At 34.3% G+C, this 13,959-nt stretch overlaps 9 protein-coding genes across 9 annotated transcripts; 3 read left to right on the top strand and 6 right to left on the bottom strand.

Moving 5' to 3' along the window:
- Positions 1 to 116: 116 nt before the first annotated feature.
- Positions 117 to 551, bottom strand: EIN_155140 (40S ribosomal protein S15-4, putative; the record flags this gene model as incomplete). Its single annotated transcript, XM_004258130.1, has 1 exon — positions 117 to 551. One exon carries the CDS (start codon positions 549 to 551, stop codon positions 117 to 119), a length of 435 nt encoding a protein of 144 aa, XP_004258178.1.
- A 1,128-nt stretch (positions 552 to 1,679) lies between these two features.
- On the bottom strand, positions 1,680 to 2,420 carry EIN_155150 (DNA repair and recombination protein RAD52, putative; the record flags this gene model as incomplete). Its single annotated transcript, XM_004258131.1, has 1 exon — positions 1,680 to 2,420. One exon carries the CDS (start codon positions 2,418 to 2,420, stop codon positions 1,680 to 1,682), a length of 741 nt encoding a protein of 246 aa, XP_004258179.1.
- A 371-nt stretch (positions 2,421 to 2,791) lies between these two features.
- On the top strand, positions 2,792 to 4,186 carry EIN_155160 (hypothetical protein; the record flags this gene model as incomplete). Its single annotated transcript, XM_004258132.1, has 1 exon — positions 2,792 to 4,186. One exon carries the CDS (start codon positions 2,792 to 2,794, stop codon positions 4,184 to 4,186), a length of 1,395 nt encoding a protein of 464 aa, XP_004258180.1.
- A 1,338-nt stretch (positions 4,187 to 5,524) lies between these two features.
- EIN_155170 (hypothetical protein) lies at positions 5,525 to 6,172 on the top strand (the record flags this gene model as incomplete). The annotated part of the gene is made up of 1 exon (XM_004258133.1): positions 5,525 to 6,172. The coding sequence occupies one exon, from the start codon at positions 5,525 to 5,527 to the stop codon at positions 6,170 to 6,172; it is 648 nt and encodes a 215-aa protein (XP_004258181.1).
- Positions 6,173 to 6,502: 330 nt separating this feature from the next.
- Positions 6,503 to 8,746, bottom strand: EIN_155180 (vacuolar sorting protein, putative; the record flags this gene model as incomplete). Its single annotated transcript, XM_004258134.1, has 1 exon — positions 6,503 to 8,746. One exon carries the CDS (start codon positions 8,744 to 8,746, stop codon positions 6,503 to 6,505), a length of 2,244 nt encoding a protein of 747 aa, XP_004258182.1.
- Positions 8,747 to 9,215: 469 nt separating this feature from the next.
- On the bottom strand, positions 9,216 to 10,172 carry EIN_155190 (hypothetical protein; the record flags this gene model as incomplete). Its single annotated transcript, XM_004258135.1, has 1 exon — positions 9,216 to 10,172. One exon carries the CDS (start codon positions 10,170 to 10,172, stop codon positions 9,216 to 9,218), a length of 957 nt encoding a protein of 318 aa, XP_004258183.1.
- Positions 10,173 to 10,288: 116 nt separating this feature from the next.
- On the bottom strand, positions 10,289 to 10,810 carry EIN_155200 (hypothetical protein; the record flags this gene model as incomplete). The annotated part of the gene is made up of 2 exons (XM_004258136.1): positions 10,289 to 10,350; positions 10,417 to 10,810. 2 exons carry the CDS (start codon positions 10,808 to 10,810, stop codon positions 10,289 to 10,291), a joined length of 456 nt encoding a protein of 151 aa, XP_004258184.1.
- Positions 10,811 to 10,881: 71 nt separating this feature from the next.
- EIN_155210 (hypothetical protein) lies at positions 10,882 to 12,597 on the bottom strand (the record flags this gene model as incomplete). Its single annotated transcript, XM_004258137.1, has 1 exon — positions 10,882 to 12,597. The coding sequence occupies one exon, from the start codon at positions 12,595 to 12,597 to the stop codon at positions 10,882 to 10,884; it is 1,716 nt and encodes a 571-aa protein (XP_004258185.1).
- A 193-nt stretch (positions 12,598 to 12,790) lies between these two features.
- On the top strand, positions 12,791 to 13,860 carry EIN_155220 (hypothetical protein; the record flags this gene model as incomplete). Its single annotated transcript, XM_004258138.1, has 4 exons — positions 12,791 to 12,992; positions 13,036 to 13,371; positions 13,456 to 13,713; positions 13,769 to 13,860. The coding sequence occupies 4 exons, from the start codon at positions 12,791 to 12,793 to the stop codon at positions 13,858 to 13,860; spliced, it is 888 nt and encodes a 295-aa protein (XP_004258186.1).
- Between the last annotated feature and the right edge of the window lie 99 nt (positions 13,861 to 13,959).

The raw sequence follows: 13,959 nt of genomic DNA on the forward strand, positions 1-13,959 counted from the left end.
TTATTTAATGTAATATGATTATAACATACTATATTAAATAAAATAAATACTATATAAGTATAGTATATGAGTAAATGATTAAAGATTGAGAACAAGACAGCACAAGAGGCAATTACTTACTTCAATGGGACGAACTTAGAAGAGTGGGTAGCACCGACACCGGGTCTTCCGTGTGTGACTGGTTTGTAAGTGATTGAGAACTCACCGAGGTAGTGTCCGAGCATTTCTGGTTTAATTTCGACGGTGGTGAATGTCTTTCCGTTGTAGACGCCGATGACTGATCCGATCATGTTTGGCAAAATGATTTTGTTTCTGCATTGAGTCTTGACGGTCTTTGGTTTTTCGTCAGCTTTAGTGGCCTTCTTGATCTTCAACAATTTCTTAACAAGGCGTTCGTGTTTCAACTTTGGGGAGCGGGCATACGATCTTCTGCATCGGGCATCTAACATTTTCACAAAGTCGGGCTCTGGCATGGCAGTGATCTCTTCGAGGGATTTGCCCTGGAACTCAAACTTCTTGAAGGTACGCTTCTGTCTCTGGTTGTCAGACATCGCCTCTAGTGACAATCAAGTTCACTTGACCAGCTACAACCCTATCCCATCGGTTACTAGTCGGGTTTAATTATTTTACTATTTTTATAGTTCTTTCTCCTTTTTTCTTTGTTTATTTTTATCGGTATATTCATTTTTTAAAATCGTTTTTTTTGGTATAATTCTCAATAATTTTCCGTTATAATGTAAATTTTTTTATGATTTTTAATTGTTCATTAGTATTAATTAATAAACTATATATGGTACTATACTGAAAATACTCTAATTATAATTATTAATATAGATAATAATAGTACCCATTAAATAAAGCTAAATATACTATAAATTATACTATTAAAACAATAAAAATTGAATACACTTAAATAAAAAATATGGTTTTTTATAATTAAAAACTCTCTTATACAATAAAACCTCCCAAGAGCGGGCATTTTAAGCCAATCAAACTTTAATTACCGCTCGATAGAGAACTCTATTTTTAGTTTCAGTCCAAAAAATGCCCACTCTTGAGAGAACTCGCTGTTAAGAGATATATACAATCTTTCATTTATAATGAAAAAATAGAGAATAGTATTTTTACTATTTTTTTAGTAAAAAAATTACTTCGATATTCTATAGTAGACCCACAACACCAATTGACCAAGTAATTACCAGTGACCAAATAATTATCAAAAGGGTGTATTTCCCGTTATTTACCTTGGAAATAATGGATTAAAAAAGTGAAAAAAAAGGTACACCAAATAATGGTAAGAAACTTAAATCTATTTTTTTAATAGTTCTTAATGAAAGTTTTAAAACTATTTATTTTACTTCTTACACTTGTTTGGTCTCTGTCTACAGTAAAACCTCCCAAGAGCGGTACCTCTTAACAGCGGGTTCTCTCAAGAGCGGGCATTTTTTAGACTAAAACTAAAAATAGAGTTCTCTATCGAGCGGTAATTAAAGTTTGATTCGCTAAAAATGCCCGCTCTTGAGAGAACAAAATTCCCACACCCTCCCGCTCTTGGGAGGTTTTACTGTATTTTTTTGTCAACTAAAAAATATTTTTTACTGTATATTTCAATCCATTTTTTTCATCACCTTTTTTCAATCGACTTTTTTGAAAAACAATAGAAGTTCACAAGTCCCGACCTACAAGTCGAAAATTGAATCGTCGAAATCTTCCAAATTAGACACAGGTGCTTTAATAAACACTTCTTGTTGAGTATCATTATTAGTATTTTGTTGAATTATTTGTGGTATGACTTGAGCACTTTGTTTTGTATTAGTATTACTATTACACACTTTGATATCTGGTTTTATAATTTTCATAGGAGTTGACGCAACAGAATTTTCACACGTCGTTTTAGTTTGTGTTGACTCTCTCACGGAGTTAAAAGTGAGTGGTTCCAAAATTGTTTGTTTGTGATTCGTATCGAGTTGCCTGACATAGTCAGTGTCATACAACGAGTTCCCAAGGTAATTCCCAAAGAGTCGAAGTGCTCTTTTCCGCGCATCCGAGACCGCCTCTTTCTTCGCTAATTCAATCGCAGCGCCTTTCCTCGGCATCTCCGCCATCCCAACTCCAACATCTTCATGATAGGACCCATTCTTTAATGTCACACGTACTACAGCTGTCACGCCGACTTTGTACTTCCCTTTCTCAGCATCAACGTAGTCAACATTCAAATTGGTAATACAACTACTCCACCCATCAAAGCCAAATAACGCATTACTTAATTCTACAACCCGCCATGACTCAAGATATGTCAGTTTCATGTTCGAAGGGCCGGGACGAACACTCACGTAATTGACGGGAACCTTCTGTTCTAAAATTTGTTGAATTTGCTCGGGATTAGTAAAACTCTGAGTGCCAAATAAAGATCCTTCCATCGTTCCGTTCAAAACCAATCTTGAATAATTGAGATGGTAGTTTTAATAATTGTTTTTTGTTGAGTTTATTTTGTCAAATTAGCATTTTTTGGGGTGTTTTAAAGTTAACAAAAACCTCTTTCTTTTTTTATCTCTTTTTGAAAACTATAATTTGATTGTTATTTTATAACATTTGTATGGTTTTGTTTTGTAAACCTCAATTATTGGTAATGTTATTTGTTTTGTTATTAAATCACCAAAAGAAAAGTTTTAAAAATGTTTATTTCACATACATAACATGTAAATAATAAATATATTATTAAAAATAATATAAAAAATAGTAATTACCAATAACATTAGAAAGTACTATAAATTTAAATAACTCAATCACAATGGGCAAATGGCAATGGTGGAACGACAAAGAGTGGGTAGATTATAGTGAAAAAGTGAGCGACCTTATTACCGAAGAGAAGAAGAAAGATGCCACGCTATATCGAGCAGACGTTGACAAAGAGCGTTATGTCTCTGTCGATACTCTTCAGAACATATATCAAACATTTCACAAAGACCTTCCCGACGATATCAAAGGGGTTTGTGCACTTCAGCATCGCAAGGATGATGCCAATAAAGTTCGTTTAGTTCGCGAGGTACAAGACTTTCCCATCTTCAAAGAGAGTATTTTCTTCTATGGTGAGAAGGAATACAACAAGAGTATAACACGCCTTACCGCGGAGGTGAATGGGGCTCAAATAGCAGATGATTATACTTCAGCAGATTACATCGTCCTCCCGTACACTGCCAAATTTACAGAGAACATGTCGAAGATCGTCGATTATTGTAAAGCATCAAAAAAGGAGTTATATGATACCGATTGGGTTGATGAATCCGTTCAAAACGGATTCATATCCAACACTACTATTACACAGAAGTGGGTCGACTTAGTCGATGAATGGAAAAATGACCAAGCAACTTTTGTCCTTAAACATGGCTTCGATCCGCTCGAGCAAATCTCAGAGGAACCAGATTCTGAGAAGGATGAGGGATCTGGATCTGAAAATGATGAAACCTCAAACTCCGAAGGCAATGGAAATGGCTTTTTTGGGGTACCCCCATTTGTTGCTTCACCGAAACCTGATGTAAAGATTATTCCTGTGAAAAACAACATCTACGAAGGCAAATTGACATACACGACATTGAAAGAGGAATACGTCTTTCAAATGTACTTTGATGGTGATGAGAATGATAAAGTGAGTGGGATGATCACATGGATTTCATTGCACAAGTGTCAGACTCGATTTGAAGGAATAAGAAAAGACAATACATTGAATATTAAAGAAACTAAATTCTTGAGAGGATCAAGCTTTTCGGAGTTGGGAGAGTACAATTTGGTTGTTAAAAGCGCTAATATTATAGAAGGGTCATTGGCAGGCGACTTGACTGCTAAGATTAAAGTCACTAAAGTGGTACCAACTAAAAGATGCCCCGTTCTCGACTCAATGGACTTCTTTAAAAATACTACAAAAGCAAAGTTTGAGATGCAAATGAACTTGAGTGGAGAAGTTACTAAAGATGGAAATGGGTATGTCTTTGTAGTCCAAAGAGGTGATAAAGAAGTCAGAATTCCTCTTAAAAAAGACGGAGAAGATATTGCAATTAATTTGTGTGCCGCGCATGATATTATCAAGGAATGTCCAAATTCTGAAATGTATGAAACAGAAAAGGGAATTGAAGCTTTGCTACTGGAAGAAGAGAATGTCAAGACAACCATTCAGTTCAATGAAAATTGATTTTTTTAATATTATTTTTGTGTACTATAACATTTGGTATTTGATTGATTTATTAATATCAATTGCTTTGTTAATTTATTAATTAATATATATTAATATTATGTAGTTTATAGTATTAATGCTAATAGTTCTTGAATGTAATAGAATTGAGTTAATAATTTAATTATTAAAAATCATATTTTTAAATGAATTAATTATAATATTTTTATGGTTTTTTATAGTTGTATTTTACTATAACCACACAAGTTCATGTTTAATAAAAGAAATTATTTGTTTGGTTTTTTAAAACATTTGTTCTTCTCAAGAAAAATTTGTTCCAGTTCTCATAAAATATAGTACCCCTTAAAGACTTCACAAATGTGACAAACTCTTTTACCATAAACAATGATTTGTCCAAATTACTTCGCATTTTTGATTCAACATTATTAAATTGGTTGAAGTTAAAATAGTTTCTATCTTTAACAAATAAATTCTAAAACTAATTGAACTATTTAAATATAATTAAATATACTTGACTGATAAAATATATTTTTATTACTAGTTTTTTCTGTTTATTAGAATAATCCACTTATTACCAAAATTCTATATCCGACTGGTCACTTTTTGTTGTGTTAAATGATAATATATTAATTAATAAAACAACTATACTTAATTTTTTTTCTTTTTCTTTTTTTATTATATCTTTTAATGAGTCTTTTTTTAACTATTTTTTTAACATTTGTGTAGTAAAAAACTACAAGAGTGACTAACTCAAACAAATCAATCAAAATAACCTTTTAACAATCTTGTTCTATAACGGCTTTTCATTTTGTAAAAAGACTTAAACAACAAACACTTAAAACCAACAACGTCAAAATCAATGAAATTCTGAATATTTTGAAAAAAAAAGAATCTATAATAAACAAACCATTTGTTAATAGTATGCAATCACAAAGAAACAATGAGAAACATGTTGAGGCCAATAAGTAAATAGCCGCAAATAAAACCAAACCACCTTTTCTTAAATTCTATATCATGTATTATAATTATTTAATTATAAACATATAGTAAAAATCATCATGTCAATACAGAAGAAGAAGAATGCCTATAGAAGAATAAAGACCTGAAGAAAAAAGTAAAGACAAAGCAATATTGAGAAAATGAAAGGTGAGATCGGGGGCAGCGAAACGATGGAATTGAGGGACATTAAAGCGCAAAAAGCACTGGAAATTTTATCAAAAAATGCTGAAAGAGCAGCACAAACAAACGGAGATTAATCTTCTCCAGAACAAAACAAAGTACAGGCTTGTCTACGATGCATGCGTTATATGCTTCATATACATTGTAACTGTACATCACATGTATGACTCGGACTACACTTTAACAAGGATGACACGTTTTTGGACTTATTTTGGAATGTGGAGCTGTGGCTTGTATTTCGCAATCAACTTCCTCTTTGAACTTTCAAACTTTCTCTTCTACGAGACAGCTGCAAAGCCAAAATTGTACAAGAAGTTGATTTCGGTGTCACATTTTATTAAGGAGTCATTTCAGCAGGCAGCCGTGGCTATTGCTTTGAGTGTCTCGATGATGTTCTGGATTCTCTACTTCAACTCGCCTTCGGCTGTTTTTAGAATCACTGATGAGTGGCAACCAACGTACTTTGAGGAGTTGTACTACACTCATTTCGAACACACTCTGCCATTGCTTTTCTTGATTATCGACTGTGTTGTTTTCAAACAAGGAAACACCAGAGTAAAGGACGTGTATTATATTAGTAAAATGACGCCATTCTTTGCGTTTGGGCTGTACACTTCGATTGTTGTCTATGATTATTATTATTATGACATTAAACCGTATCCATTTATGGATTCATGGAATGCCTTTGGCATTGCCGGGTTTATCACTTCGTTTGTCATTCTAATTGGAACGGTGTTGAACCCAACGGCATATCTCCTCAGACAGAATTTGAATACTTTCTCTAAGTTCTTATTCTCTTTGTTTTAATTTTAATTTACCGATTCTGTGATTTATTAATTTAACTGTATTATTATATACTATCGAATATAGTATAGGTGTATCTGATATATCATTCGATGGATTCAATTGAAGAGAATTTACAATTAGTCATTCCGCTTCCCAAAGACACGCCAAAGGACATTGCCGAGGAAGTTGCGAAGCGAGTTATTGCGGACATATACACCAATTCGCCTCGTTACACGTGTTATGTCGAGGGTTCGACGTGTCGAGTGAAGTGTGAATTTATTGAAAAAGAGTGACCTTTTCCTTTGAAATATATTTAAATAACAAACGCAAAGAAGAAAATGACTTAACGTCTTAAAGTTTCAGTAGTTTGATCTTCTCTTCCTTTCGTTCCGCGACGTTCTTGACTGTCTGTTGGTAGTAAGCCTGTAGATTTGGAAGGTCTGTCTGTGAGATATTTTCCTTAATAACGCCCGCAAAGTTATTTATGAACTCAGCGTCGACCTCAGGATTTTCTCTGACATAGTGAACGATGTAGACGTTAAGGATATCGATCAGAAGTTCAATGTTTTGCTCCGGGACCATACAGATGCCTGCTTCTTTAACTGCTTTATGTAACGCGACCACCGCCAATTTCGCCTGTTTAGCTTTTTCATTGAAGAGTGCGCTTGAGACTTTCACAAAGAGTTTACCTCTCAAGTAAGGGTCTGAGACTTGTGAGACGAACTTGAGGCACCCCGCGACATAAATTTCATTTCCGTTCTTGTCGACGTGACACGACGCAAGTGCCTGTACAATTTCGTTCAACGCGACGTTCTTGTCCAACTCCTTTTCATCTTCAAACACAATAAGTGCGTATTCGAAGAAGTAACTGGTGTTCTCATATCCCTTCAACGATCCAACTCCAGCAGCTTCTAAACTGCACTTAATAGCAATCAATGGAGAAAGTGCTTTAATTTTCTTAATGATGACTAAGACCTCGCGGAACATTTTATTATCGTTTTCAACGACATTAATAGCTCGTAAATACATCGAGACAATAGTCGGCAAGATCATTAACGCGCGAGTATTTCCAGAGTACTGTGCTGCAAATTTGGCTTCTTTAATAATCTCAAAGAAGCTCCCCTTTTCGACAACTGACGTCAAAATCACTGTTTTGAACAAATTGGCATCTACAGTCAGTTCCTCTTGACTCAATGGCACCATATCTTGGGAATCCTTATATAACGTTTCAACACATCGAATGGCCAAAACCATCTCTTCCCCACTCTTAAACTTCTCGTCTTGTTTCCCAATGACGTCGCCAATAAATCGATGCGCTTCATGGCGCAAGGTATATGGCAAAATGTTCAATAACTCGGGATAGACCTTCAACTGCATCGCTTCAAGCACTTTGTACTTCTGCATTTCAAGCTTCAAGACGTCATTCAAGCACTTTGCTGTGTTAATGTCGATGGTCTGGATATTCGTCAAGTAGTTGTAAATGATCGAGTTGATGATGTTCATGTTCTTGTAGCTTTCTTCCTCAGTATGCCAAACCATGACCAACCGACTGAGAGACAGATAAATGTTTAAGAAGTCTTCCGAGCTCAAGTTCTGCGTTTTAACGATCTGTGTGATGTGTGTCGAGAAGATCTGGAAGATGTCCAATTTCCTTTCCGTTTGTGGATTTAACTTCAAGTGCGTCATTATTCGGTCCATTAAACTACATAAGACTCTACGAATACCAACATTGGCAACAACTCCACCAAGGGAATGTAATAACAAGTGTAATGTTTCCAATTGATATTCAGCAGGGAACGCTTGAATTAAAGCGTCGTATAAATAGTCTTGTGTGACTTTATCGCGAGACAACAAGACTTGTTCCAAAAATCGGGGAAGAATATTAGTCGAATACAACTCTATGGAAACCCCTTCTAAATTCGACAAATAAGTCAAGTTCTTCCCAACAAACTGACACAATTGCATTTGTTCGTCAATTTGTTCTTCACTCGTTCGTGGGCCTTGTGTCAGTCTCACTAACAATCTGCACATCTCCGAGAAATTATTCAGTAGAAATTCAATTGAATTCGTCAAATTTCCATCGGCCGGGTTTTCCGTAGTGAAGTCGGGGAGGACCGTTTTGATACAGTCGAGAATATACCCTCTGAAAAAGATCCCTTTAATCGGGTGTTGGATTCCTCTCGACATCTCTATCATGTCTTTCATAAACACAACAACGGATATCTTCTTTGTTTTGACGGCTGAAGAGCCTACAATGCACATCAGATACAATCGAGACACTACCGTAGGGAACCCTTGGACTTCCTCATATAAGTCTAAAAGATCATTTCCGGAAGCGACATAGTCTGACCGGAGATACATATCCAATACACTCAAACATTGTTGGAGAAGTAAATACAAGTCATAATACAGTCGTGGTGACAAATTCGACGTGTTCATTTGCTCACAGATTTTAAAGGCATTTTCTACAGCACTCGTGTAATTCTTGTGATCCATATCTCGCCTTAATAAATCTGTGTGTAGATTCATCGTCGTCTGACGTTGACTTAATTCAGCCTTTGGTTCGATAACGCCTTTTTTACCTTTTGCTTGCATTTTGTTCTTTTTGAAGTTCCTTTCTAAGTTCTTTCTAAAGAATTTTCTTTGCAAAACATTTTTAAGTTGTGAAGTGATTTCTCTCGGTTCTGATTGGATGAAATTTCTATTGTTTTTTTAATTAGTTAGTATAGAACTTAAATCTATTTTTTTAATACTTTTTTATTTTTTTTTCGAGATATTTTGTTATTCTTTTTGGTATTGTTATAAACTACTAATTTAATTTTTTTATTAATAAGAAACCAAAAACAAAATTTTAGTTCTTTATAAAAAAAAGTTCTTTATTTTTTGAAAAAATGCATTTGCCGGGACTCGAACCCGGATCTCCACCTTGGAAGGGTGGAATTCTGCCCTTAGACCACAAATGCTTCTTATAAACATATAAAAATTGTTATTACTAATTCAAAAAATTCGTTATTTTGTGTTTTGAGTGTTTCAACCTATTTATACACAAAATACGAGAATAAAACTATTGGAAACAGTAATTTAGCATCACTCTAAAATTTTGATCCTCCGAAAATTGTCCTTTGTGTGTGAGGAGATCAAACTCCTTATTCACCGCATTAGCTCTCAAGTGTGTTGCTTTGTTTTTCTTGTATGGATATACCACAAATATTTTGCACGACGGGAAGAGTGACTTGATCAACTGCACATCCTTTGAAATTGAGTCTGTAGTTCCTTCGACAACCATTATGACCACTTTTGGTGTTATACTCATTCCATAGCCTTCCCAAAACTCGTAGACTTCTAATGGTTCCAAGCACCTTTTAATTTGTTCGACTTTCTTGTCTGTTTTATCTGCTCCTGTTTGGAAGACAAAAACGTTACTGTTGCTCTCTTCTGTTTGTTTAACATTTTTTTGTTCATCTCCGCTTTCGGTATCATTTGTTGTCACATTTTTTGAACTATTCACTTTTTGAAGTATTTTCGCATCTCCTTCGAACGGAGCAGTTGAGTTGGTATATCTCACGCTCATCTGTGTTTTAATCACTTCTTGTTTCATGATACTCATCCCCTTTTGGATGTTTGTTATCCGCTTCTTTTGCGTTTCCAACTCCGTTTCGATCTTCTCGTGTTTACAAATATTTTCTATCGCGTCGCTGTTTTTAAAGCGCGACACGTTACTCATCACGTTCCTCCTCATCAGCCCTTCGTCCGCTTTTAATAACTCGAGAAACAAGTTTTGTGAGTCTTCACAGAGAAATTGGAGCTCTGCAGGTGACGTTTGTGTGAATGCCTTTAGTGCTCTGTCTATTTCTCTCTGTGGGACTTCATAGTATTGCTGAACAAAGCCCAAAAAGTGTTTGACGGACTCATTCGTTAGTGCCGCATTTTTTGCGCAAAAGACGGTGGCCTGTGTTTTCGACGAAATTTTGAAGACAAGGTGGATTAAAAGGGTGTTTATATACTCCGCTGTATTATTCATTTACTTATCAATTTTGAAGTTAAAAACGAAGAAAAAGTAAAAATAAGTCACATCAAAAGTAAAAAAAATTCTTTTGATTATCAAACTCTCAAAAACACTTCATTTGAATTTTTTTCTCATTTCGCGGTCTGACAAATTGTCACACCCACAAGAACTAAAATAACACCACACAGACACTCTTTTTGTCATTCACTTTTTACTATACTTTTATTAATTTATTACTATAATCGTTACTATAACAAACTGATGGAAAGCTTACTCTCCCCAAGTAAATACGCTGTTAAGAACGTAAATATGAAAGTCAGGGCGTTCGACAGGGGCACGATAAGTGAGAAGTCGTTACTTCCCAAAAGCACAGAAAAAAGTATAGAGCCGCTTTGATTGATCAAAAATGGGATGACAAATCCATAGCTCAAAACTAGAGTTTTAATATCGGTTACTATATTTTGAACTAGAGTTGCTCCTTCTGGATGCTCGAAGTGAATCCCCTGTTTCATCAAAGGGTTCGTACATCCCCAAAGCATTCCGACCAAAACGATACCAACGATCTCTTTGTGCCCTTGAAGAAACATCACACAAGTCAAAAGCAAAACAATTGCACCACATCCAAAACACACAAAAAGTCGTTCTTTCTCCATTGAAACGCTCTCTTATTTATTAGTTACTTTATAGATTTATTTACTATTTAAAAACTATTAATAATAATATTTCATTTCTTTGGTTTTGGTGCTTTTTTCACTGCTTTCTTCTTCTTTTTTGGTTCACTCTCGGAGTCTTCTGAAGATTCTTCGCTTGAGTCGATATGGTCTATACCTTTAATCAAATCATCTTGGTCATCCTGTTCACTTTCCGTGTCGTTTTTGTCTTCATTTTCCCACTTGAAATTGTCACAAACAAGACCATTTTTGAAAACATTTTTTGCACTGTGGATTACTACTTCTTCAATTCGATTATTTATTTGTGGTTGCCGCAAACAAATAATTGCTTGTTTTAAATCTTTGAATGTCACGCTTTTTGAAACTTCCCCAAGTTTGAATGATTTAAAATTACAACTTTCAAGTTCGACAGTAGTGAAGTTGAAACACGAGAAATCAAGTTCAAGACCCATGTTATTGATGTATTTCAATATCAGTTTTCCCCCACGGTCAATTAACATTTCAAATGTGATATTCACAGTCACACTTTCATTAATCTTTAAGCCAATAACATTATAAAAAGTACTTGAAAAATACGATAGAAACTCGATTCTATTCAGTTCAAAGTAATTTTGTTCTTGCCTGTTATTTAATAACTTCCCATTATAACTCGATTTTCTCATATCAAATACAGACATTTCATCAATATTCAAATCTCCTTGAATAAAACTGTCATGAATGATCAAAGTTTTCAAGTTCACTTTATCGCCAAACACTTTTATTCGACACTTTTGAAGACAAAGCCGTTTTGTGTACTTTGGGATGGAAAAGTCGTTGACAACAAGTTTTAAAGTGATGTCAGTGACCCACTTAAGTACCCCAAGACTTAATTCTTTCTTTGTTTGTCGTGTTCCTTTGAAACTTACTTTATGCACTTCATTGTTAATAATATAATCAATCATTTCTTGTAATGTGAGTGGTTCTTTCGCTCCAACATTATTATTAAGTTTTGTGAATGTCGGTAAACGCTTTTTGAAGGAAACATTATAGTCTTCTTTTTGGACGTTCAAGTAATAATCCTTTCCAGCGTCAAGTGTCCCCAAATATACATGAACGTTTCTTTGTAAGTGTTCTAATATTGAATAGTCCATAGTTTGCATATAATGAAATGCATACTTATCATATATATTTCGTGATACTATAGTGTATTGGCACGTAGGGTTGTTATGTGTTTTTAAAAGGTTTAAACACCCTGCCACATCATAAAAATTGGATATATATATTGTCATCTTTTCAATTGTTTTCATCGACATCAAAACAGAGACAACTGGAGGAAGTTGAACTACCAGAAACGATTTGGAGATTCGGGCAATATCTATTGACACTATTTTTAGATTGGTGTATAACAAGTAATTCTTTGTGACTCGGGTGTAAAGGGTCTTTGTCACTCGCATTTTCCGCACTTTCCCAGCAAACCAATTTGTTGAAAAGATTCCGAAGTTACAGCATTCGTCCAACTCCCCAATTTCCATCAACGGAATTTCATTTGCGAATTGTTTTTTTGGGGGGTTGTAGAGTTTGGAGCAGTAATACGTCTGCAGTTTTGGGAAGATTTTGATAATCTTATTGAAGCTATAAAATTGTGTTAATTTGAAAGGGTTGATAAAGACTGTAGCAATTGCCATTGAACACTTTTTACAGACTTCCTCGAAGCATGAGATGTCCACTAGTGTTGGCAAATAGAACAAAACGTTTTTAAGAAAGACGCACTCGAGTTGTACTTTGCTCATGGTATTACAATGATCTTAAATATTTTCAATTTATTTATTAATTCATTATTAGTGATATTCCTCAATGTTTTTTTATAAATAATAATATTAATAATATTAAAAAACACTTTTTATTAATTAAAACGAACTTCAAACGAATTTTTTATAAAAATTTTTTAATGAATTTTTTAATTCAATTAAAAAGATTTAAAAGATGTTTTATCCGTCGACAACACAAAACGTCTTTCCAATCCCACAAACATCGATTGGCGCACTAGTTGTCTACTGCGCCATATTTGTCGTGCTTGTCCTTCAATTTATATATACTTTAATTAAGTCCACACAACGATATGGGTATATTAGACTGACAATAACACGGGCTACATACTTTGCACTTTCTATGATATACATCGTTGGTTTGTTTCAAAGAGTTTAAATGGACTAAGAAGTAATGGTAAGGTATCATCTTCGCGTTTTCATTGGAATGGAACACTCCACGACAATCGTGTTTTCTATATGTCATTGAACGAATAAATGAATCCATGGGGTGTTACTTGTTTATATCTGGATTCACTGTTTGGTTACTTGACTATTACGACTTTCGATCGGGAGGGTATGGAGCTGTTATGCGTCATAGATTTCTCATTCCAGTAGTGATGTATTCGATAAACACTGTTCTGTTAATTTCCGTGTTTATTCAAGTCTTGTATTATATCACCCTTCCTGGAGAGTGTGATCCAACAATACCAAGTCGAAGTGCTGTTTATCTATCAATTCCATTGTGTATTACTGCTCGTTTGTTGTGTAATTAGTTCTATTATATTAATTGTTTATAATATATTATAATATAAAATATAATAAAAGTTAAGTCACAACTAGAGGAAATGGCTTTATTAATTGGGTTCAGTGGAGTCGGAGTCTGGGTGATATACTCCAACAGAAATTTGAAAGTGAGTTTTAAGAATGATACCCTATACTTCGTGTATTTCATTCGATTTGGAATTGCACTTGTGTTACATTTCATTGTGATGCTCATCAAATTCATATTCTCATTTTTGCTCCTGTCTGGGTATAACGGGACGATTTTCTTCATTTTTAACTACGTTGTGAGTGACGCTCTCAACTTCTTTGCTCTTTGTTTGTTCTTTAAAGAGATAGTAATTATATTAAATAGAAATAAACTAATGACTAGTCTTACTCACTACTTACACACTCTCTTCAGAGTATTTTGGTACTAAAAGAATCAAATCAGACTCAGAAGAACTCCTCACACATGAAAGATAAATTGTTTTAGAAAATGTTATTAATATAACATATCAATAACATTTTATTTATTTATTGTTTTATTAGTTATTGTTTTTTCTTGGTCTAAAATTACCAATG

This window comes from Entamoeba invadens (assembly GCF_000330505.1).
Source record: "Entamoeba invadens IP1 unplaced genomic scaffold scaff_1105074726367, whole genome shotgun sequence".
Classification (NCBI taxonomy): Eukaryota; Evosea; order Mastigamoebida; family Endamoebidae; genus Entamoeba; species Entamoeba invadens.